We start from the raw sequence: 22,866 nt of genomic DNA, 5'->3' as shown, positions 1-22,866 counted from the left end.
CTTTTATTAAATATTCTTGCTTTAATATTTAGGTAGTATGTGCTGCAAACAGGTTTAAAATAGAGATCTTGTCTTTATTACATAATGTCCTTCTTTATTCAATTCATTCAATAAATATTTATTGAAAGCTTACTATATGTGAGGATTTTTTAACCTCAAAGTTCACATTGTCTGATATTGTCACTCCTGATTTCTTTTTTGTTTGCATTTGTCAGGTGTTCATCCCATAGTTTCCAACATTCAATTTTAAGACAATTTCTTGTAAACAACATTTAGCTGAGTTTTGCTTTTTAACCCATGATGGTCTTGGTCTTTTAATGGGAAACTTAAATCCACTCATGTTTACAGTAATCACTGACATACAAAAATTTTATTTCCTTCATCTTACGTTTTTAAAATTCTTTTCATGCATTATTTTTGTTGGTTTGCTATTTGTTCCTGTGTCAGTGTACTTTTAACACTCTAGTCCCACCCATGTCTCCCCACCCACCAAGATACAATCTTTAGAATATTATTACTTCTTCACCTCCTCACAGATGAGACCTTTGAAACGCATTTACTTCTCTTTCCATCTCCAATTCCTAGGTTTTGCTGAGTTAGTTTAGCACTATTCATTTATTATAATTAGGCCTGTTCTAATTCATGTGTTGCTTAGAGTACTTTCTCCAGTATTTTTATCACATGGAGTATGTGGATGACATATTCTCTGAATTTACTTATCTGCAGATTCCTGAAAAGCAAATGATATCTTGGGTTGTAGTCCTTTACCCTCAGTTGCCTGTAGCTATTATTCCACAGTCTTATCCAGTTTTGTAGTTTGATACAAGCTTGACTTTTTTTTTATCTCTAAGGAATAGTTTTTAAAGGGGAAAGGGTAATTTAGGATTGCTTCTATACAACCTAGGAGTTCAGGAATTACACCAAGATCTGTGTTATTGTGTGTCTTTCCTCATCAAACCTACATGGAACTGCATGTGTCCTTTCAATTGGTAAATTAAGTGAGTCCTCAGATTAAAGACATTTTCTTCTTTGTTTAATTATTTCCTCTCCTCTGTGTTCCTTTTCCTCCTTCTGGAACACTTATTATTCTCAGGTCAAGTCTCCTGAGTCTATCTACTAAGTGTCTATTTTTCTCATGATTTTTTTTTTTTTTTTGGTGAGGAAGATTAGCCCTGAGCTAACATCCGTTGCCAATCCTCCTCTTTTTGCTGAGGAAGATTGGTCTTGGGCTAACATCTGTGCCTATCTTCCTCTATTTTATATGTGGGACGCCTACCACAGCATGCCTTGATAAGCAGTGCATAGGTCCACGCCTGGGATCTGAACCCGCAAACCCTGGGCAGCGGAAGTAGAGAGCACGAACTTAACCACTACACCACCAGGCCAGCCCCATGATTTTTTTTCTTTGTAATTTTGTTCCCCTCATTGAGATGTTTCTTCTGCTTCGTCTTCCAGGTTATTAATTTGATTCTCAACAATGGCAAGCATATCCTTCAATTCATCTACTGCATTCTATAGTTTAGAAATACGTTTTTTAGTTCCACAAAGTCTTTTTTTTATTTTATTTTGCAGGAGTAGAGGGAGTGTTGACACTACACTGAATTTCATTAATGTTCCTTTACTTGTTTGTTCAAGTTGTTGCCTAGCTCCTGGAACACCTCAGATGCATTTATGCATTTACTTGCCCTCTGAGCATCAGGTCTGGGTATTAAAGTATCCTAAATGGCAGCTGCCCCACAAGCATTCTCTGCACCCAAGGGCCAGAGATTATAACAGAAGACTGTCAGAGCTCCACTCTGAGACAGAGGAAAAGATGTCTCTCTGGTCTCCCTGGACTCTCCCAAACTCAGGAATAGGGAGGAATAGGGAGGCCACAACCTACTAATATTTAGCTTCAGGAGGTTCAAGAATAGGCTACTCACATGGGACAAATACATGTTTAACTTACTCCCAGGATTCCCCTATGTCCTGATTCTTCCCCCAGCACTCTTCAAAGATCAAAAAGGAGGAAGCCCAAGGGGCCGGCCCAGTGGCGGAGCGGTTAAGTGTGCACGCTCCACTGCAGCGGCCCGGGGCTAGGATCCTGGGCGGGCTTGGACGCATTGCTTGTCGAGCCATGCTGTGGTGGCGTCCCATATAAAGTAGAGGAAGATGGGCACGGATGTTAGCCCAGGGCCAATCTTCCCCAGCAAAAAAGGAGGAGGATTGGTGACAGATGTTAGCTCAGGGCTGATCTTCCTCACCGCCCCCCTCCCCCCAAAAAGAGGAAGCCCTGCATCAGCTTTTCCTAGTGGCCTCCCCAGAACCCAAGACATCACTCACACCCAGCTTTCCACTAGGGTCAGGTGAGACACACAGGTAGGAGCTTAGTAAGGACATGGATAGGAAACCAAATTCATTTCAAGTTGCCACCTTCCTAAAACTTTCTCTCTGCCTAGGCCTAAAGTTGTAAAATCTTTAAAAGTTGAATATTTCTATACCTTAGACCAAAACATAAAATGTGGTCTTATGCTTACAGAAAAAGATTAAAATTAGTTGAGTAACCTTGCCAGAATATCTCCTTGAACCAAAACTGGTCATCTGTATACACAAAAGAAGAAAGCTAAATAGGAAAAATAAATAAACAACCTAACAGCATTTTACTGATTTAGTATCTGTTAAATTCGACATTTCAAGTAAGCATGTATGGAAGATTGTAATATTCAACAAATGACACTTGGATAAAACGGCAAGTCTTGGTAAAAATAAAGCTGGATCCCCAGTTATCAACATAAATTCCAGATGAATAAAAAATATAAATGTTCGGCTGGCCCCCTGGCATAGAGGGTAAGTGCATGTGCTCCACTGCTGGCGGCCAGGGTTCGGATCCCGGGTGACCACCAAAGCATTGCTTCTCAGGCCATGCTGTGGTGGCGTCCCACATAAAGTGGAGGAAGACTGGCACGGATGTTAGCTCAGGGCCAGTCTTCCACAGCAAAAAGAGGAGGAATGGCATGGATGTTCGCTCAGGGCTGATCTTCCTCACACACACACACAAAAAAAGTAATAATAAAAAAACATATATATAAATGTTAAATATACAAAAACACTAAAAGGAAACATTACTGAATTTCTTTTGTGATCTTCAGAAAGCATAAGGTCTTTCTGAGCTTGACATTAAAATCCCGAAGTTATAAAAGATTAATAAATTTGGCTACATAAAGATTAAAAATACACGTGACAAAAAAAGCAAAGTCAAATGTCAAACAGATAATGAGCAATAAAAAGGAATAAACTTTTGATACACACAACAACATGAACCTCAAAAACATTAAGCTAAATGAAGAAAGCATGACACACAAGACTACTAACAGTATGATTTCACTTACATGAAATTCTAGAAGAGGAAAAACTATAATGATAGAAAGTAGATTGGGCGGCCAGGGTCCAGAGGGTCCAGGAGAGAGGACTGACTACAAAGGGGCACAAAGGCATTTTGGGGGGTTATAAAAATGTTCTATATCATGATTGTGGTGGTGGTTACACAGCTACATTGATTTGTCAAAACTTACTGAATCATACGCTTAAAATTCGCGACTGTTATTGTATATAAGTTATACTTCAATAAAGCTGACAAAAAAGTTAAACAGACAATATATTTTACCAATATATGACTAAGGACTAATTTACTGATTATATAAATAATTATTTTTTGTTCGGTGAGGAAGATTAGCCCTGAGCTAACATCTGTGCCAGTCCTCCTCTATTTTGTATGTGGTTCGCTGCCACAGCACGGCTGACAAGTGTTGCAGGTCTGCGCCTGGATCCAAACCCATGAACCCCAGGTCACCGAAGCGAAGCGTGCTGAACTTAACCACTATGCCACAGGGCCGGCCCCCAAATAATTCTTAAAGTAAGTAATAAAATAACAAACAACCTAATAGAAAAATGTGCATAGGAAATAAATACGCACTTCACAGAATAAAAAATTACAAAGAACCAATGAATACATTAGGAAATGCTCAACCTCAGTTATAATTTAAGAAATGCAAATTCAAACAATTGGATTACATTGTTTTTACCAATCAGATTGGCAAAGATTAAAATATTTGCTATATACAGTGTTGCAATCTAGGAACATAAACACTCCACTACAGGTTTTCTTTTGATGTGAATTTAGCAATATCTACCAATATGTTAAATACACATATCCTTAGACCCAGAAATTCCACATATAGGAATTCATCTCAGAGATATAATTATAAAAGTGAAGATATAATAATAATAACAATAAGCATTTATATAGTGCTTACATAGGCTAGGCACTGTTTTAAGTATTTTACTTGGATTACCTGATTTAATCCTTAAAATAACCCTAAAAGGAAGGTACTTTCATTATCCCCACTTTACAGATGGGGAAACTAAGGTATTAAGGAGTTAGGTAACTTGGCTAAGGTCATTGTGTTGGTAAGTGGCAGAGCCAGGATTCAAATTCAGGCAGCGTGGCTACAGAATTTGTCCTCTTAGGTACTATGTTATTCTCCCTCTCTAAAGAATGTTTAATACTGAATTATTTGTAATAGCAAAAAACAAAATGTCCATTATTGGAGACCAGTTAAATAAATAAAATCTATATAATGAAATACCAGGAAGGATTCACTAAAAATAAAGTGGTTCTCTACATGCTAAAATGAAAACATGTCCCTGTTATGATATTAAATGAAAAAGCTTGTTGCAAACATTATTTAGCAAAAATATATTATAAAACAAATAGAAAAAATAATACATATACTTGTACATACAGAGAAAATTTCTGGAGGCTATGCATCAAACTGTGTTTAGCAAATACCACTGAGATGTAAGGATGGGTAAGGGGAAGATTTTTATTTATTTATTTTTTTAAAGGTTTTTTTTTTTTTTTTTTTGGTGAGGAAGATCAGCCCTGAGCTAACATCCATGCTAATCCTCCTCTTTTCGCTGAGGAAGACTGGCTCTGAGCTAATATCTATTGCCAATCCTCCTCCTTTTTTCCCCCAAAGCCCCAGTAGATAGTTGTATGTCATAGTTGCACATCCTTCTAGTTGCTGTATATGGGATGCCGCCTCAGCATGGCCGGAGAAGTGGTGGGTTGGTGCACGCCCGGGATCCAAACCCGGGCCGCCAGTAGCGGAGCACGCGCACTTAACCGCTAAGCCACGGGGCTGGCCCCTTTATTTCTTACTTTATTCCATTCTACATTATTTGAATTTTTTAAAACTATAGGCGTGGTACTTTTATTAACCAAAAAAAGTGAGTTTAAAAACACAATTATTCTACTTAGTATTCCACAACTTTCACAACATGGATTTACCTTTAATTCTTGGATTAACTGGGTTCTTCTGTCTCTTAACTTCTTTAACTCTTTCTCATCCCAGCATCTAGCCTTGTATTTTAAGTCACTCGACCCTCCAGAGATCACTCCAGATTTTAAAAATAATGTTCCATCAAGAGCTACTGTCTGTAAAGTTAAAAATATTTTACCTTGGATAAATGTAAATAAAGAAGATAAAAATAGGACATAATATGGCAATTTTTACAGCTGAGAATTTGTAGATGAGGAAAACCACTTACTGAACTTTACTAATAAAATACCTAGCTTATGAAGGGACACTAACCAATAAACAAATCTCAAATATGAAACTGTTTTGCTAAGGCTCAAAGCAATTCTAGGCAACAAATTAGCAGGAATTAAAAAGGTTCAAATAAATTGTATATTAGTTCCAAACACATTCAATATTAAGAAGCAAAAACCAAGAATATTTCTATTTAATATCAAATAGTTTGCATTACATAATACTGTATTTTGAAGAATTGGACATCACGTCAGTGGCGTATTATGAAAACAGCCTTAGTAAGTATAGGATACAAAAATATCCCATTCTCCAAAATGGATATGAAACTGGGACCAAGAAAAAAAATCGAGCCAAAAGTATAAAACAGCTTGAAGGTTATAGTCCCTTGAGTAAGCATATGCTTTATGGACTAAATGAAAACAATTCTCAATGTTTTGCAAATGTTTCTAATTAGTCAAAGCAGGAGGAGGTCACCCGTGGAGGACTACAACTATGTAATGTGAGCTGATTAAAAAAACCAACAAACAGGAGTCTCATTCATTCCTTCATTCAGATCAACATTCCCTGTGTGTCTGTTATGCTTGAGACATTCTATACTGGGGACTGGAGTGACCAAAGGGAGTGAAATATGATACTGACCCCCAGGGAGTCATGCTAGTAGGTAAAAGAAACATATAAACATATCACTACAACATAAAGTGATGAGAAGATAGAAACATACTTAGAGGAATCTGGAAGCATAAAACGGGGGGGTTACAACCCAGTCCGGAAGTCCACAGAAGGCTTTCTGAAGAGGTAAAGACTTTTATAGTACCTTATCAGAGGTACTAGTTAGAATTAAATTAGCTATATTTAACAGAAAACTTGGTTTATTTCTCTCACAACAACAGAGTAAGACCACAGGGTCTGTGTGGTGGCTCCATAGTTAACAAAAACCCAGACTCCTTCTGTAACATTGCTCTACCATCCTTAGTACTTGGATTACCCCTCAAGGGAGACAGGCTTTTTACTTTCTGGAAGGCCTTGGGGCCTCCCTTCCCTCCCAATTGTTAGCTTGGCAATGAGTTTGCTCATCAGGTTGGAACTGGCTCTTTGGAAGAATACTAGATCTCTACCGGATACCAAGAGCAGCAGCATGGAAACCGAACTCCTATAGGTAAGCTCTGGTCTGGAAGGTGGCTTCCCTAACCAGGAAGCCCATTGTTACATTCTCAATTTATTCCTCCGACCTCTCCATAAAAATGTCAGGTCATATGGAGGCAGCTTCCCTCTCCTGGAACACTTATAACTCAAGCTGCTTTTGCCTGGCCAAAGCACACCTCTATGGAATGAAAGCTGAGGAACCACGTAGGCTCCACTGCTTCTCTGCATTTAAGTTGTTCTCAAGAAAGCTTACTTTACATTTACACTGTGTGTCACTAGTGATATGTGTCAGTGGCTCTTATATGACAATCTTCAAAGTCATTTTATAGTCCAAGATGACTTCTAGAGCTCCAGCTATTGTGTCTGTGCTTCAAGAAAGAAGAAACAAAGGGAGAGAACGGGTAAAAAGGGGCCAATTAAGAAACTTGCCTGACAGGTCTACTAATGATTGCTATTTAGATCCAATGGCCCCTCCTAGATAGTTACACAATAAGATCAAGGTTCTGTTAGTAAGGAAGAAAGGGAGAGGGATATTAAGCAGGCAACAGATAGGTAGGAGGTAGCCAGGGAAAAGGCAGTGGTGGAATGTTGGTAGTGGGGCATGGATACATAAAACGGATTGTGTGTGTGCATGTGTCACAGGGGTGGGATGGAGAAAGAGGGAACATAAAGAATTTAGAATTCCTAGAAAGTAAAGCAAGAGTTAAGGACTAACTTAGAGATGAGGCTAGTAGAAAGGCCAGATCCTGGAGCTCTTCGTAACGCCATCACAGGTAGAAAGTGGATCAAATGCAATTGAGGACTGATGGGGCTTGTAGAGGGGCTGGGGGAAGTAGCACCAAACAGCTCAACAGCAAATAGGAGAGAAAAATGGTTAGATATGAGCTTTAAACAGAGCAGTCTGGCAATTATTTGGTAAAAGGATTGGTCCAAGGGAAGCCAGAGGTGATGGTATGAAATCAGCCAATATCTATGGTGAAGAAAAGGAAAAAGAGTTGAGAAATATTGAGCTATAATCAGAAAAGCCTGAGGATTATAGAGGTTATGAGGAAATCCTTGAAGAAAAACCAGAATTTCATTTGGCTACAATAGTGGTACCAAGAATTAAAGAATACAGGAGAGAGATCAAGATGTAGAAAGAAGAACATGAATTTATTTTTATTTTTGTTTATTTATTTAATGTTTTTTTTCTTTTTTTTTGTGAGGAAGATCAGGCCTGAGCTAACATCCAATGCCAATCCTCCTCTTTTTTTGCTTAGGAAGATCGGCCCTTAGCTAACATCTGTGCCCATCTTCCTCCACTTCATATGGGACGCCGCCACAGCAGGGCTTGACAAGCCGTACATCAGTGGGCGCCCGGCGTCCGAACCTGTGAACCCCAGGCCGCCGAAGTGGAGCGTGCACACTTAACCACTTGCGCCACCGGGTCGGCCCCTGAATTTAGTTTTAGCCATGCTGATTTTACAGTGCCTGCGGGCTAATATTTATTTATTTATAATGTATATCTTGATTATTTTCTAAAAGAAATTAGATTCTTTTATATATTATAATGAAGATTATTATAATAATAATACAATAAGATAGCTACAAATAATTAGAGATAATAAATTATACAAAGTGAAAAAAGAACAAAATATAAATAATTTAGGCTATTATGAGAAATCACTGAATTCAGTTAAATAAGTAGGTAAAAAAAATTATTCAATATATGTTGGGACAGGTAATTAACCATTTGGGGGAAAAAAGCTAATACTTACATCTAACAATATACATCAAAATGAATCAGACTAAAATTAAAATATAGAAGTGATATCATTTTTAAAAATGAAGAAAAGTTTAATAAATATATATTTGATCTCATAGTAAAGGCCCAATTATACATATAAAAACAACACCTACAAAGGTTACAAGTGATATAGTTGATTATCAAATATGATATATATACTATAATACTCACTAGATCTTTCCAGGGTATGGTTGCCAGATTTAGCAAATAAAAATACAGGATGTCTAGTTAAATTTGAATTGCAGATAAACAACAAATAATTTTTTAGTGTAAGTATGTCCAAATATTTTATCTAGCAACTCTATTCTAGGGGACAAGTTAGGTATAGTTTGTTTTTTTCCTTTTTGAGCTTCTATTTTCCAAAATTTTCTAAACTAAACATTTATAACTTGTATTTCTGATGTATAAAAACCAAACATAACACAAAAGAAAACAAACCATGTGGACTGGCTTGGAGAGAAGAGACAGAAGTATATCAAGAACTTTGAGCTAGTAAGAATCTACCATAATATACGTGGACTTTAGTGCAAACTCTGTCTTGCCAGCCGTGATACTTGGGCAAGTTAACTTGCCCTCTTTGAGCAAGGGGTACAATGATTTTCTTTTCATTTTATTGCTTGGTTGGCTGCTACTGTTGTTATTGCAACCATTTACTTTTGCACATAATGTGCTTGAAACAGTGCATATATGCTATTTGATTCTATGTTCACAACCATGCTAGGTAGATATTATTTCTATTGTATAGATCAGGGCTTAAAGATATTAAGGAACTTGTCTAAGGCCATACACAGGGACTAAAATCCAAGTTGGTTAAACATCTATGTCCATGTTCTTAACCATCATATTACATACCTCCTCCAATTCTAAAAACGTAGTGGGCAACAATTTTAAGAGTTATGGATCTTAGGTTTTTTCCAATAGTTTCTAGGTTTATTAAAACAATTTATTTCTTCTAAAAGTAAATACAGTCTCAAATAACCTATTTTCATTTGATTTACAGTCAAATTCCTATTCTGGAAAGACTATAATTTTTATTTCCAGCATGCAATTTCCTTAACTTACAGCTTACATTAGTTGCTCAGTGCAGTAATCCCTTGCCTACCTTGGGGGTTACATTCCTGAAAAATACCTTGGCTAGTGGAACTAGGATCTCACGTAAAATAAGGAGTTGAAGGAATTTTAAATAGCATTAAATAAAAGTTCCAGAGAGTATGGTCTAGACAATGAATGAATTCTTTGGCATTAAAAATTTGTCCTCCGGGATAACCAACCACTCCACTGAACCAACTTCAACTGTTTCAAGAAATATTGTTTCAGTGTTACAAGCTGCTAAGGTAGATTCTTTTATAATTTTTGTGTTATGCAGATTATACATATTATTTAAGTTGCCTTTCATTGGTATGAAAAATAATATACTTTAACATTTTCTTTTATTTCTGAATGGGTAACATATTCACATGGTTCAAAATCCAAAAGATATAAAAGAATAGAGAGTGAAAAATTTTTCTGGCATCCCTGGGCCCCACCACCCAGTTACTCTCGCCAGGGGTAATCAACGCTATCAATTTCTTATGTATCAACAAATACATGCATACATCTCTTCTTTCCCCATTTTTTACACAAATGGTAACATACTACACACTAGTCTACATATTACTATTTTTTTAACTGAATGTATCTTAGAGATTGTCTCACACTTGTATATAAAGAGCTTTGCTCTTATTTAAGGTTGCAGAGTATCCCATTCTATGAACGTATTATAATTTTATTGAACTAGTCTTCTATGGATTGCTTCCAATTTTTCCGTTACACACAATGGTTCAATGAGTAAATTTTATATACACATTATCTCAAATACGCGTGAATTAACCTGTACGCGAAGTTCCTAAAAATTATGACTGGTAGAATTGCTCGTCACAGAGCTGATACAAATTTACACTTCCACAGCAATGAATGGAAGGGCCTCTTTCCCCATAAACTGTTATCAAACTTTTTGATGTTGATCAATCTGACAGGTGAAAAGAGTATTTCCGCGCAGTTTTAATGGGCATCTCCCATATTTTAAGCTAGGATGAGTTTTCATATTTAAGAATAATTATATTTCCTTTTATAAAAATAAGTTTGTTCATATCTTCTGTCCTTTTTTCCACTTTATTTTTGTTCTTTTCCTTATGGATTTGTAGGAAAATTTGCTCTTGACTCTGAGTTGCAAATATTTTCCCTGGTTTGCTATGTCTTTTGATTTTGCTTATGGTGGCTTTTGTCATGCAGAAATTTTTTATGTTTATGTGAATTTACCCATCTTTTATAGCTTCTAGGATTTTTGTCATATTGGAAAGGCCTTACTATCTCTGAGACTAAGAAAAAATTTCCCAGAGTTTCTCTTAGTACCCTTATAGTTTCATTTTTTACATTTATATTTCTAATACATCTGGAATATATTCTGATATAAGGTATGAAGTTTAGATTCAACTACATTTTATTCCAGATGGTATCCAGTTTTTCTAACTTACTGTACCCTGCATTTTTACTCTCTCTTGTTTAATGTGGGTAATTTTTGGAAAAACGATCTTTTCACAAATTATCCAGCTAGTTAATGACATCTTTCTGGGTCTGTTTTTTTTCCTACACCATATTAAAAGGACAAAGCATAAACAGATCTTTCTATATGTTTTAGAGTAACAACCATCCAGTCTATGGGAAAAAGAAGCAAATAACTGTTGTTTCCCTGCTTAAGGGGAATGGATGGAATAAGCACATGTATTTAAAGAGATTTCAGATTTTAAAATTTTGTTACATAAATTTTAAAAATATTTAAAAATTGAGTTATGATAAAAATCTTGATGACCAAACTACAGCTAGAATTGCTATAATTTATACTATGTAGTTTATATATACTATATATAGTTTATAAACTAACCAAAATATCATTTTGTGATGTCACTTGCAGTGTTTGAATAAAGAAAGTTCTAAAACATGCTATCAAATCTATGGAAAGATACCAAGTACATGGAAAACCAAAAGCACAAATTGAAGAAAAAAGATGATTTCTGTGAAAATGTGACATCTATCCAAATGTTTTATATATCCTAAAACACAGAGAAAATTCTTTAAGTGGAATAATAATAATAGGAAGAAGATAAAGGTTCCTGGAATATACTTAAGATACAAATAAGACAAATAAAGCTGATTAAAATTTTGAAATAACGATGAGAACAAGATATAGCCTAAAAGGCATGTTACTGTGAACAAGATAGAAACCATAAAAATTTGTTGATTGAAGGAAGAAATAAACAGTCTTCATGTGACTTCTTTAAATTGACCATAAAAATCTTCAAAAATCAATTTTATAAAATATATTTTAGAAATATACAAAAACCAATTTTAGCATAGTTAATTAGGTAGCAAAATAAGGAAGATACCTTAGTAGCTCACTTATTACACCTGCTTAAATTTAATATGTAAAAATCAATGAGTGATTACTCAGACAGTGACAGCATTATCATTAAGATCATTATTGATAGAAGTACTAAAATGTATGAGAAGTTAATCATGTTAGACAAGTCAAAACATTTAATCCTAGAAATTCCTACCTTTCATAAAAATAGCTTGATTTGTGTTAATTTGCAATTCTGGACATTCCAGATCAAATGTGTTAATCGATTAGTAAACAAAAAAATGAATCTCACTTTTTGAGAGCTATTTGCTACGCACTATAATAGCATTTTGCATGTCATTATTTAATTTAATCCTTATAACTATGAAATAAGTACTATTATTTCTCTAATTTTAGATGAGAAAACTAAATTAGAGGCTTAGAAACTTGCCTTAAGTTACATAATTAATTACTAAGTAGCATCACTGGTCTTACTTCATAGCTTATGCCCTTAGGCACTATATCACACTTCATCATAAATGTAGTTAAAAAAAAAACTGTATCAGATATTTTGAGGATTTAACATTGCTGAACTAAATACAAACTCTATTCAACTGAGAGTAAAACAGTATTTATTTTCAATAATAAATTGAGAGATTAGTATTCAGTAACCTCATTTCAATTGTGCTGTTTCTATAACTTCAAATGTGTTAAAACCTTGAATATATAAAAGGACAGTTAGTATCTCCATTAAGCTATGGAAAAATTAACCCAGAATGTAAAATAAGCACCTAAAGTCTTTCCTTGTATTCAGAAACACATGTAGTATATACGCAAATGCAGGGAAAATCCAAAATTCAGCAAGGACATTTATTGCATATAAAGTGAAAAAAAATTAACTGCTTTAGGCTGTTATTACAATAAATCTAATTTCCAAAATATAATTTATGATATTGGAAATGCTACCAAAGTTAATTTTTTGAAAACTCAACTGAACATTATAAAAACTACTGAAGCCATAACCATCTTAAGTTCTATGTAAGTTTTCCTTATAAAAGAGAACATATGAAAAAGCATATATAAATATTTGTGAACGTGTAATGTGTTAGTTTTATAAATGCAGCTTCAAATTACCCAAGTGCAATCAGCCTCTTACTTTCCGTCTTTCAGGTCCACCAAACGCAATATGCCTTGCTTCTTCCACAGTCTCACAGACTAGGCCATTTCCACAAACGAACTGAATTACTTTCTTCAGCTGAGGAAACTGAGTCTTTATGACATCAATCATCATTTTACAGCCTTTAATCTCCCTTAATCTTTCATTGATTGGCTTGATCTAAAAGGTTTAAAAAATACTTGATATATTAGATACACTAAAATAAACACCAATTACTCAGTACATTCTTTCTCAAAAAATATATGTAAGTGTGACAGCAAAAGATTAATAGTATGCACTTATACACAATAAAAGTTTGACAAGAATCTGATGAACTATATCCCACCATTGGCTCATGTAATATTTTTAAAAAGTACACTTCATCAAAAGCCAGAAGATATAATTTCCAGATTCAACTCTGTCACTATCTGGGACAAAGCAATGCATGAGAAGTGCTCCATGTTCTCAAAATCATAAAATCTAGTAGGAGATAATACCCATTTACATATGTGTCAAAAGAATGGCATAACATCACGGAACACAAAAAATCATTTTAGCCTTAAATGATCAGAAAAGCCTTCAGACTTTCTTTGCTATGACTTTTACATTGGGTCTATAAATAGATCAGAAAATGTCTGCAATGTATTACTGAAAAACAGCAAGTATTACTGAAAAACAGCAAGTATGATCTCATTTTTGTAAAACAAAACAAAGCAAGAATCCTATATACAACCAAAATGTGTGTGTGTGTGTGTGTGTGTGTGTGTATACACTTAGGAATATATATTTATGTAAATTTGTATGTATGAAAGCAATCTAAAGTACTTATGATTAAGGAATTGGGCATTGAGAAGGGGTAGGAGTACTTCCTTTATATTTCATACACTTCTGTATTAGATTTTTTTTTTTTCCTTCGGTGAGAAAGATTAGCCCTGAGCTAACATCTATCGCCAATCCTCCTCTTTTCGCTGAGGAAGATTGGCCCTGGGCTAACATCCGTGCCCATCCTCCTCTTTATATGTGGGACATTTGTCACAGCATGGCTTGATGAGTGGTGCATAGGTCCACACCCAGGATCTGAACCTGTGAACCCTGGGCTGCCAAAGCAGAGTGCGTGAACTTTACCACTATACCACCAGGCTGGTCCCCTGTATTAGACTTTTTAAAAATGGATGTGCCTTGAAAAAAATCTTCAGCATGACATAAGTAAAACAGGATTTAACAGGCAGATGAATTAGGTTAAGTAGTTTTAGTGGGCAGAAGGTATAGGCAAAAATGTGGAAGTACAAAAGGCAAGTCTGGACCATTAGTACCCAGCTAGTGTTTGCTGAGCTCCTCCTCTGTACCAGGCACTGTGCTAGGTGCTCTACATGTAATGATTCCTTGCAATAATCCAATAAGGTAAGGACTAATTCCTCAACTTCACATATGAAGAAACAGAAGCTCAGAAAAATTCAGGACAAATCAGTGAGAACTAATTAGAAATGTGGCTAAAATTCAAACTCAGGTCAGTCCAAATGTAAGGCATGTGCTCTTAACCACTATGCACCCTGCCTACAGTTTAGGGTCTTGAAAGCTGGACCAAGTGTTTTCTTTAGCAGGCAATAAAAAAATCACTGAAGGATATCAATCATGACAATGACAGAGTTCTTGCCTCAGGAATTTAGACTCTGGATACTCTAAGGCCTCTCAATACCTACCTCAAGGCTCAAAATTTAGCCTACTCCATAAAGAGCTAACACGTATTTACTGGATCACATATTTACAACTGAGACTCTGGGTTGGCATTTCACCGACAAGACCATATGTCTCATCCATCTCCTATACTTTGCTATAGAACAAAATAAATTGCTGGCTAGTTGGCAGAGTGGTGCACCGCTAGAGCAATGTCCTGAAAATCATCAAGGTAGACCTATGGCAAAACTAGATTAGGAAGAAATGATATGAAGTCAAGAAAGACAGCACCCACTTAACATTATTCTTTGCCTGCCAATGTATTAACACCAACCATTTGAATGACTGACTAACTGGCATCCAAGCTATGATGTTTTTCAATCACCACCATAGTTTTAAGCAATCAAGACATACTTTAAAAGACGAGATTTTTTTGTGTGTGTGAAGGAGCTTGGCCATGAGCTAACATCTGTTGCCAATCTTCCTCTTTTTGCTGAGGAAGCTTGGCCCTGAGCTAACATCTGTGCCCATCTTCCTCTATTTTGTATATGGGATGCCTCCACAGCATGGCTTGATGAGAGGTGCGCTGGTCCACGGCTGGGATCTGAACCTGCCGACCCCCGGCCACTGAAGCAGAGCACAGGTACTTAACCACTACGCCACCAGGCCAGCCCCTAAAAGACAAGATTTTATCACTTCTAAATAGTAAACATTACAAATTTCTTACATCAAGGTAATCTAGAGCAAGGAATGTCTCAGGTTCAGCTCTTTCCTCCTTCAGAAATCGAATACAATCTTTTGCTACCTTCTCAGAGGCTACAACAATGGCAACCATGTACCGGCCAAAAACTTTAGTAACAGCCAGCTGGTATTTCTTATGAATAGGATGACACAGGTCAAGTAGTCTTCCAAACTTAGCAGGTTTCAAAAAAGGAGAGAAAAAGAAATACATTAGTGAGGAACATATAATTCATTGTTTTCTAATGTAACAAAGCAGCATAGACCAAAAACTAATTTTATAAGATTATAAACATCATAATTTTAATTTTTTTAATTTTTATTTATTTATTTTTTTCACCCAAAGCCCCAGTAGATAGTTGTATGTCATAGCTGCACATCCTTCTAGTTGCTGTATGTGGGACTCAGCCTCAGCATGGCCAGAGAAGTGGTGCCTCGGTGCGCGCCCGGGATCTGTACCCGGGCCGCCAGCAGCGGAGCGTGTGCACTTAACCGCTAAGCCACAGGGCCAGCCCTATAAACATCATAATTTAACAGTTTCATTCAAAGAGACATAAGTTTCTTTATGAAATATCCATTTAGGTGTGTCACACTTCATTTAAAAAGAGTAATGAGGAGGGACTAGCCTTATCAAGATATTAAAATATTTTACAAAGCTACGGTAATTAAATAATATTCATCCATTTCATTATTTATTTATTTTTTATAATTTTATTTATTTTTTTATTTTTCCCCCAAAGCCCCAGTAGATAGTTGTATGTCATAGTTGCATATCCTTCTAGTTGCTGTATGGGGGACGCGGCCTCAGCATGGCCAGACAAGTGTGCATTGGTGCACACCCGGGATCTGAACCCAGGCTGCCAGCAGCGGAGCGCGCACACTTAACCGCTAAGCCACGGGGCCGGCCCTCATTATTTATTAAATAAGAAAATATGAGGCACCTACTCCATGCAGGTACTGAGCTAGAAACTGGGTAAATATTACTGAACAAAACAGACACTCTCTGACCTCAAGGAACTAGTAGGGAAGAAAGATACAAATAATCAATAATTATATGTATGTACAAAATAAAGTTATAATAGACACTATGATAAAGCACAGAGTGCTCTGAGAGTATACAACAGGGGCCAATTTGACCTGAGAAGTCAGGGAAGGCTTCCCACGAAGAAGTGTTATTTGAGCTGAGATCTGAAGAATGGTCAAGAATTAGACTGAAGTTCAAAAAGTTTCCTAGAAAATGTCAGTATGTCAACAGTCCTGTATCAATGTTCCCTAGAATATCTAAAGATTCAACTTTATATCTTTAGACTCTTTCTTCATTTCTAGGTTCTACTTCAGGAATACCAATTTCTTTATGATAGATCACCATTTGTCTTTAATATTTATTATCTTGTTCTTTGTTTTTTCTTCTCCATTCACCTGTGATTAACGGAAGCCTAACTTATAGGTTAGTAATTTGATTTTCAGCTGTGTAACTCATTCCTTGCTACTTGCAATTTATTTATTAGCTCAGTAATAAAGTTCGTTCTTGATTTGTTTTCTTAGCTCTACATTTTCCTTTTTATTTTATTCTGTTTTAGCTCATATTTGAATCTGGTTTTATGAATTCAAGTTCTTGTTAAATTGTCCATAGCATAAAACACTTATGGGGGATTTTGTTCTGTAACCTTCTTTCAGACTAGGCTTTTTGACTTCTAAATGTTTTTTAAATTATTCTTTCTCTTTATTATTCTATGTATCTATAGCTGCCATATTGATTCTTTTCACCTTGCTTATGTTTAATGCAGGCAGTTCTGTTTAGACCTTTCATTTGCTGTGATGGATAACTTATTTTGACTGGCTCACCTAGAACTGAGATGGTTATCTCTGAGCAACAGTTAATAGATGAAGTATTTTCTGTTCTATCTTCTAAGTATTTTCTGATCTATTTCCTATCACCTAAGGAGGGCAGGGGTAAGTGACAGCTGAGCTAAGGCTCTGCATATGTTTGTTTCAACACCTGAGTTTTTCTCTTTCTTCTGAGTTTTTAATTAAATATCCCCTACCAAGATTCCTCTACCTTGGGGAAGGACAAATCCCATTTTTGGGAGAGGGCTTTGAACTGGCCTCTCAATTTAATGAAGAGGCCTAGAGCTTTCACTTCCATCTAAGAGCATCAGAGGTTCACGTTCCCTGATTCACCAGTTTTTTTTAATCAAAAGGAAACAAATTCATATGAGTTTGCTTCTTGAGAGATTAAGGGATATTAGGTGAGAATTCTCAGGAATTAACCAATTCATCAGTTTGTCTACTGCAGAGTTAAGAACAAGCAATGCTATATCTCAATTTTTTTTTTTAAATCCTGGACTGTTACCATTTTCTGAAGTTTATGGCATTAGATGAATGAGCCCCTTTCTTTGGTTGTTGAACTAGTATTTTACTAGTTTTTGTCATTTTGTTTGGTAGTGGGGGAAGGATTCTGTGATCCAGCCTTACTCCTCCATCATTATCTAGAAGTCAAGACCAATGTTTAAGAGCCAGAAAGTCAAAAAGGATGCTGTGAAGGAGAGTAAGATGGGGTGGCCAAGTGAAAGAGGAAAACCAGGAGAGTGTGGTATCATGGAGGCCAATGGACAGGTATTTCAAACAGTGCAAGTGCATAACAGTGTCAAATGCTGAAAATACACCCTCATAAAATAAGGACTGCACAGTGTATACTGGGTGTTAGTGGCAAGAGTGATATGCCAGACCCTAATACCAAAGGAAATACTTCTGTGAAGTTGGCACCCCAAGCAATAGGTTAGATATTGCTGTACTGGGGTTAACAAAATACACTAGCAATACTGGATGTAGTCAGATTTAGAGAATAAAATTTCATTGTTTCAAAAGTATGCCAATGATGTCTGCTGAAAATATATTTAAAAAAATTTGAAACCATGAAGAACATGAAATTTGAGGCTTTGTGTCTGGAGGGAACCAGACTACTTCATGGTACCTATGTCCTTTGAGGATATGGCCACAACTTGGACCTTCTGGGTAATGTGTTCAATGTCAATGTTTTTCCCCAATAATTACTTATCTATAGACACTACTGGAAGTTATTTACATGTTACTCCAATTATTTACTATTATATTTTAAATATAAATAAATTATCAAACATAAAAGATTTCTGAATAATTCTGCTTCCTAATAATGGTAACATTTTTAATCCCAAAGAAGAAAGCTTAGCCTTTTTGGTTCAATTAACTATTCATTTCCAATTACCACCGAGTCTGGGTAAAGTCTTTTAAGGTGTTCCAGAACCTCTTCTCTCTTTTGCTGACGTTTTCCCTCATGGTAATCAATTCCAGCATTCTGCAATTCACTTCTAATAAGATTCAACTCTTCATTAACTTCAGACATTCTTGATTTCGTCTTTTCAATTTCATCCACTAGAGTTTCCTCTTGCTGTTTTTTCTCTTTCAAGCAATCCCTACATAACAATAACAACAGCAAATTATATAGCAAAAAGAAAAACCAAAATTTAGGAATTACAAGATATGATACACTTTGGTCTGGCATTGCAGGGGAATGAAATAGTGCTCTATCAATATTAAATGATGAAAGATACAATAAAATGAACATAGCACAGACACGGGCAAAAGAGATTTTGATTATTCTTTGTTGATTCAAAAGATACATATTTCTGGATACCAAAATCATAAGGATAAATCACTGTATATATCAGAGCAATCATCATGAGCTTAATAACTAAACATCAATTAAAAAGAAATTCTTACTGGTAGAATACTTAGGTTATACCAGCTTTCATGACATAGCTTTTATTATAAAATATCAATACAAAAAGAAAGTTTTAAGTTTCACCACTGGTAAAGATTTATATTTTCAAAACTTAAATATTTTATTTACTTATGTGGTTAAGTATGAATTTTAATTATCTACAATGAAATGAAAAACAATGGAGGAGTGAGAACATTATGATACAGTGGAAGCATGCATTTGATGAATATACCACAAATATACCAGACCTCTGAGATATACGAAAGCTGCAAGGAATTTTTTTTACTATACGTACATGCATGTTTTTGTATACTCCTCCAACTTCTCTATTCGTTTTTTATGATCTTCTATTTGTTCTTTTATTTGTTTTAGATTTTCCTAAAATAAAAAATGAAACCTAAAATCAATTATAGCAACTCCAAACAAATAAAATTGATTATTTTTCACTATATGCCTAGAACTTACTATATCTCAAGTTGTTCTAAATTTGAAATATATCAAATATAACTATATAAAAATACTCATAGGAGCAAATTTTAATTTTGAAAAGGCAGTATGGTATAGAGCTTTGAGGTTATAAGAATCAGGGTTCAAATCCTGGCTCCACAATTTACTAGATATCTGATCTCCAACAAGTTTACTCTGGCAACTTCAAACTCCCAGGGGATTATTTTCAAATATCTATACATAGTTCTTATCAGTCCCTCAAATGAATTCATTCAATAAATATTTATTCACTGGCTAGTATGTGCTAGAAACTAGAGATATAACACTAAACAGGATTGAGTCCCTGTCCTCAAGGACTAAGGTCTGGTGAAAGAGACAAATAAGTAATTTCAGTGGAGTGGCTTTGTGTTGTAATAGTATAGGAACCTACAAGGCAACTTTAGGCTTGTGGAAGGAGGACTTCACAAAAGTCTTGCTCCATTCACTTTATCGCTAAATCCAAGTACTGTGGTAGTCTCTAATTGGCTTCATGTCTTTAACCTTTCCCCTGTCTAATTCATCCTGTGCACCATAGCAAGATTAATCTGTCTTACTCCATTACTAAGTGACCTAAAACCAGAAGTGTACAAAAGTAAAAAACACAATTCTTTTTCAGTATATAACACCAGGAAAGAGAAGAAATACCAGTTTTCAAGTGGAAAACGACCAACATATTCCATGAAGATAATTATCTCATTTTACTCATTTATCACACAAATTCACTCAACAAACATCTAGTGCACTAGGTGCCAGGGTTATAAAAATGAGCAAGACACAGTTCCTTTTCTGAAGGAACTCACACATTTTGAAATTAGAGTCCCCATATTGAAATTCTATTAACTTACTGAAGAATTCTATTCAAAGAGGAAAAGACAAGATTAGTTAATGAGGAATACCAAGTTTAGTCAACTGAGAACACCTGCCTCTGCCTTTACTCTGCCCACTCCCAGGGCTTGTGTCGTGCCAGATGGGCCCCTTTGTGGTCATTATTTAATACGCCAGGTGGGTCTCTTAGGGGTCACTACCTGCTATGCAAAGGGCTCAGAATAAACTTCAGACATGGCTCAGGTTGAAGAATAGGCTTTATTGGAGAAAATGTAAAAGGCCAGGATCAACAAGAGAGAAGGTCCCCTTTCTTCTCATCATCCCACAGGGAGGTGTGTCAGGGCCCGGGTGCACCGCTGGACACATAATGGGCACTAATCAGACTGCCTTGGTACCGGGCATTCTGGATATGAGATGCCAGCTGATTATGTTAATTGTCTGGGAAAACAACCACTGCCCAGCACCTAGCCATCTCAGGATCCGTGGAAAGTTAAAGCCCTTCCTGTCCGGGAAAGGGAGTCACCAGTCCTGTGGGAAACTGAATATGGGTACAGATGTCTCCATTTCTCTCCACTCTGACACGTTATTTCTTCTTCTATCAGTGTTTTTGTATTCAGAACACAACAGCAATTCAATCAATACTTACTGATATCTACTAAGTACAAGGTTTACAATGGACACTATTATGAATCCTGCCTTTAAGAAGCTTCCAGTCTAGTAGAGCTATACCAATTAACTTTACTTTTTCTCCAATCTGATAAAAGCCCTTAGACAGATACAGATTAAGAACAATGGGTGATTAGATGAGGAAGAAATTATTTTCAGGGTTTTTTTGGTGGGGTGGGAAGAAAAGAAGGGCCAGGGAAGGCTTTGTGGTGTGGGTAACTACAGAATTTAACATGTAAAGGTGAGTAGGTTTTTCCAAAATTAAGCATGCACAAAGGTAAAAATGTGCAATGGGTATTCACATAAATCAGGGTATAATTTTATAATGTGATACAAATTATATAAGTGTTTTAAAAGTAATTACTGCTGTTAGTGCATTTGTTTTTCTCCTTCCACAAAAAGACATCTCTTCTACTCACATGATTCTCATACACTACACCTTTCATATTTGTTCATGTGTTCACCTGCCACATCACAGAGACTAAAATGAGAGGCAGTACAGTACAGGGGTTAAGAAGATTCATTCTGGAGATAAAGTGTTTGGAATCAAATCCCAATTCCTCCACTTAGTCAAGTTAACTTAACCATCTTGTGCCTCAATTCCTTCATCTGTACAATTCATTAATTCAACAAATATTTATTGATTATCTGCTCTAGATAAAGAACTATTCTAAGAGCATGGGATGTATCAGCAAACAAAACAGAAAACATCCCTGCTCATGTGGAGTTCACGTTCTAGGGGGGAAGGTAGACAACTATACTAAGTAAATTAAATAATATGTTAGGAGATAAATGCCATGGGAAAAACAGAGCCAGGGTAAGGAGAGCAGAAGTGCAGTGGGGACTACAATTTTAAACAGGCTAGTCATGGTAGGCCTCATTGATAAGGCAACATTTAGCAAAGACTTGCAGGAAGTGAGGGAGTTAAAAATGAAGAAATGTAGGGAAAGCAGGTTGCAGGCAGAGGAATAACCAGTGCAAAGGCCCTAAGGCAGAAATATGTCTGATGTGTTCCAGAAGGCCAGTACAGCTAGACCAGAGAGAACAAGAGGGAGAATAGAAAAGAATGAGGTTTGAGGTAAATTGAGGCAGGAAGAGCAAGCAAGACTTTGTCCTTGACTTAAACTTTATGTGCGATGGGGAGCCACTGGCAGACTTCAAAAAGAACAAGATTCATGATCTGACTTAGATGTTAAAAGCATCACTTTGGCTGCTGTGCTGAGACTACTGCGGAGGAGACAAGAGTGGAAGCAGGGAAATTTAGTAGGATACTACATTGCTCTAAACAAATAGTTGGTGACTTGGATCAGGGTGATAGCAGTAGAAGTGGAGAGAAGTGATCAGATTTTTGGTATATTTTGAAAGTGGAGCCAACAAAATTTCCCAAAAGAGTCAAAGTTGGCTTCTAAAGGTTTTGGCCTGAGCAACAAGTAAGATTGAATTGTCATCACCCGAGATGGGACAGACTATGTGTAGGGCACATTTGGGCACGAATATCAGAACTTCTGTGTGGGACTTAAGTTTGAGATGTCTATTCAACATCCAGAATGGAGATGCTGAGGAAGGAGCTGAATATATAATGTTGGAATTTAGAAGGTCTGAGCTAGAAATACAAATTTGGGAGTCATCAGCAGATGGATATTGAAAGCTATGAGAATACCCATC

At 36.1% G+C, this 22,866-nt stretch overlaps 1 protein-coding gene across 2 annotated transcripts in view; it reads right to left on the bottom strand.

The window, feature by feature from the left end:
- The window catches only part of SMC1B (structural maintenance of chromosomes 1B), a 73,002-nt gene that overhangs the window by 25,490 nt on the left and 24,646 nt on the right, over positions 1–22,866 (bottom strand). For both annotated transcript variants that reach the window (XM_058568151.1, XM_058568152.1), the window contains exons 8-12: positions 19,520–19,602; positions 18,709–18,916; positions 15,454–15,639; positions 13,053–13,232; positions 5,330–5,476 (exon numbers count right to left, since the gene is read on the bottom strand). In XM_058568151.1, the coding sequence (XP_058424134.1) occupies positions 5,330–5,476; positions 13,053–13,232; positions 15,454–15,639; positions 18,709–18,916; positions 19,520–19,602 (804 nt within the window). The remainder of the gene's footprint in view (positions 1–5,329; positions 5,477–13,052; positions 13,233–15,453; positions 15,640–18,708; positions 18,917–19,519; positions 19,603–22,866) is intronic.

The sequence above is a fragment of the Diceros bicornis genome, chromosome 25, assembly GCF_020826845.1.
Source record: "Diceros bicornis minor isolate mBicDic1 chromosome 25, mDicBic1.mat.cur, whole genome shotgun sequence".
NCBI lineage: Eukaryota > Metazoa > Chordata > Mammalia > Perissodactyla > Rhinocerotidae > Diceros > Diceros bicornis.
The sequence above is the reverse complement of the archived record's forward strand: the minus strand, read 5'-3'. Positions and strand labels throughout refer to the sequence as shown.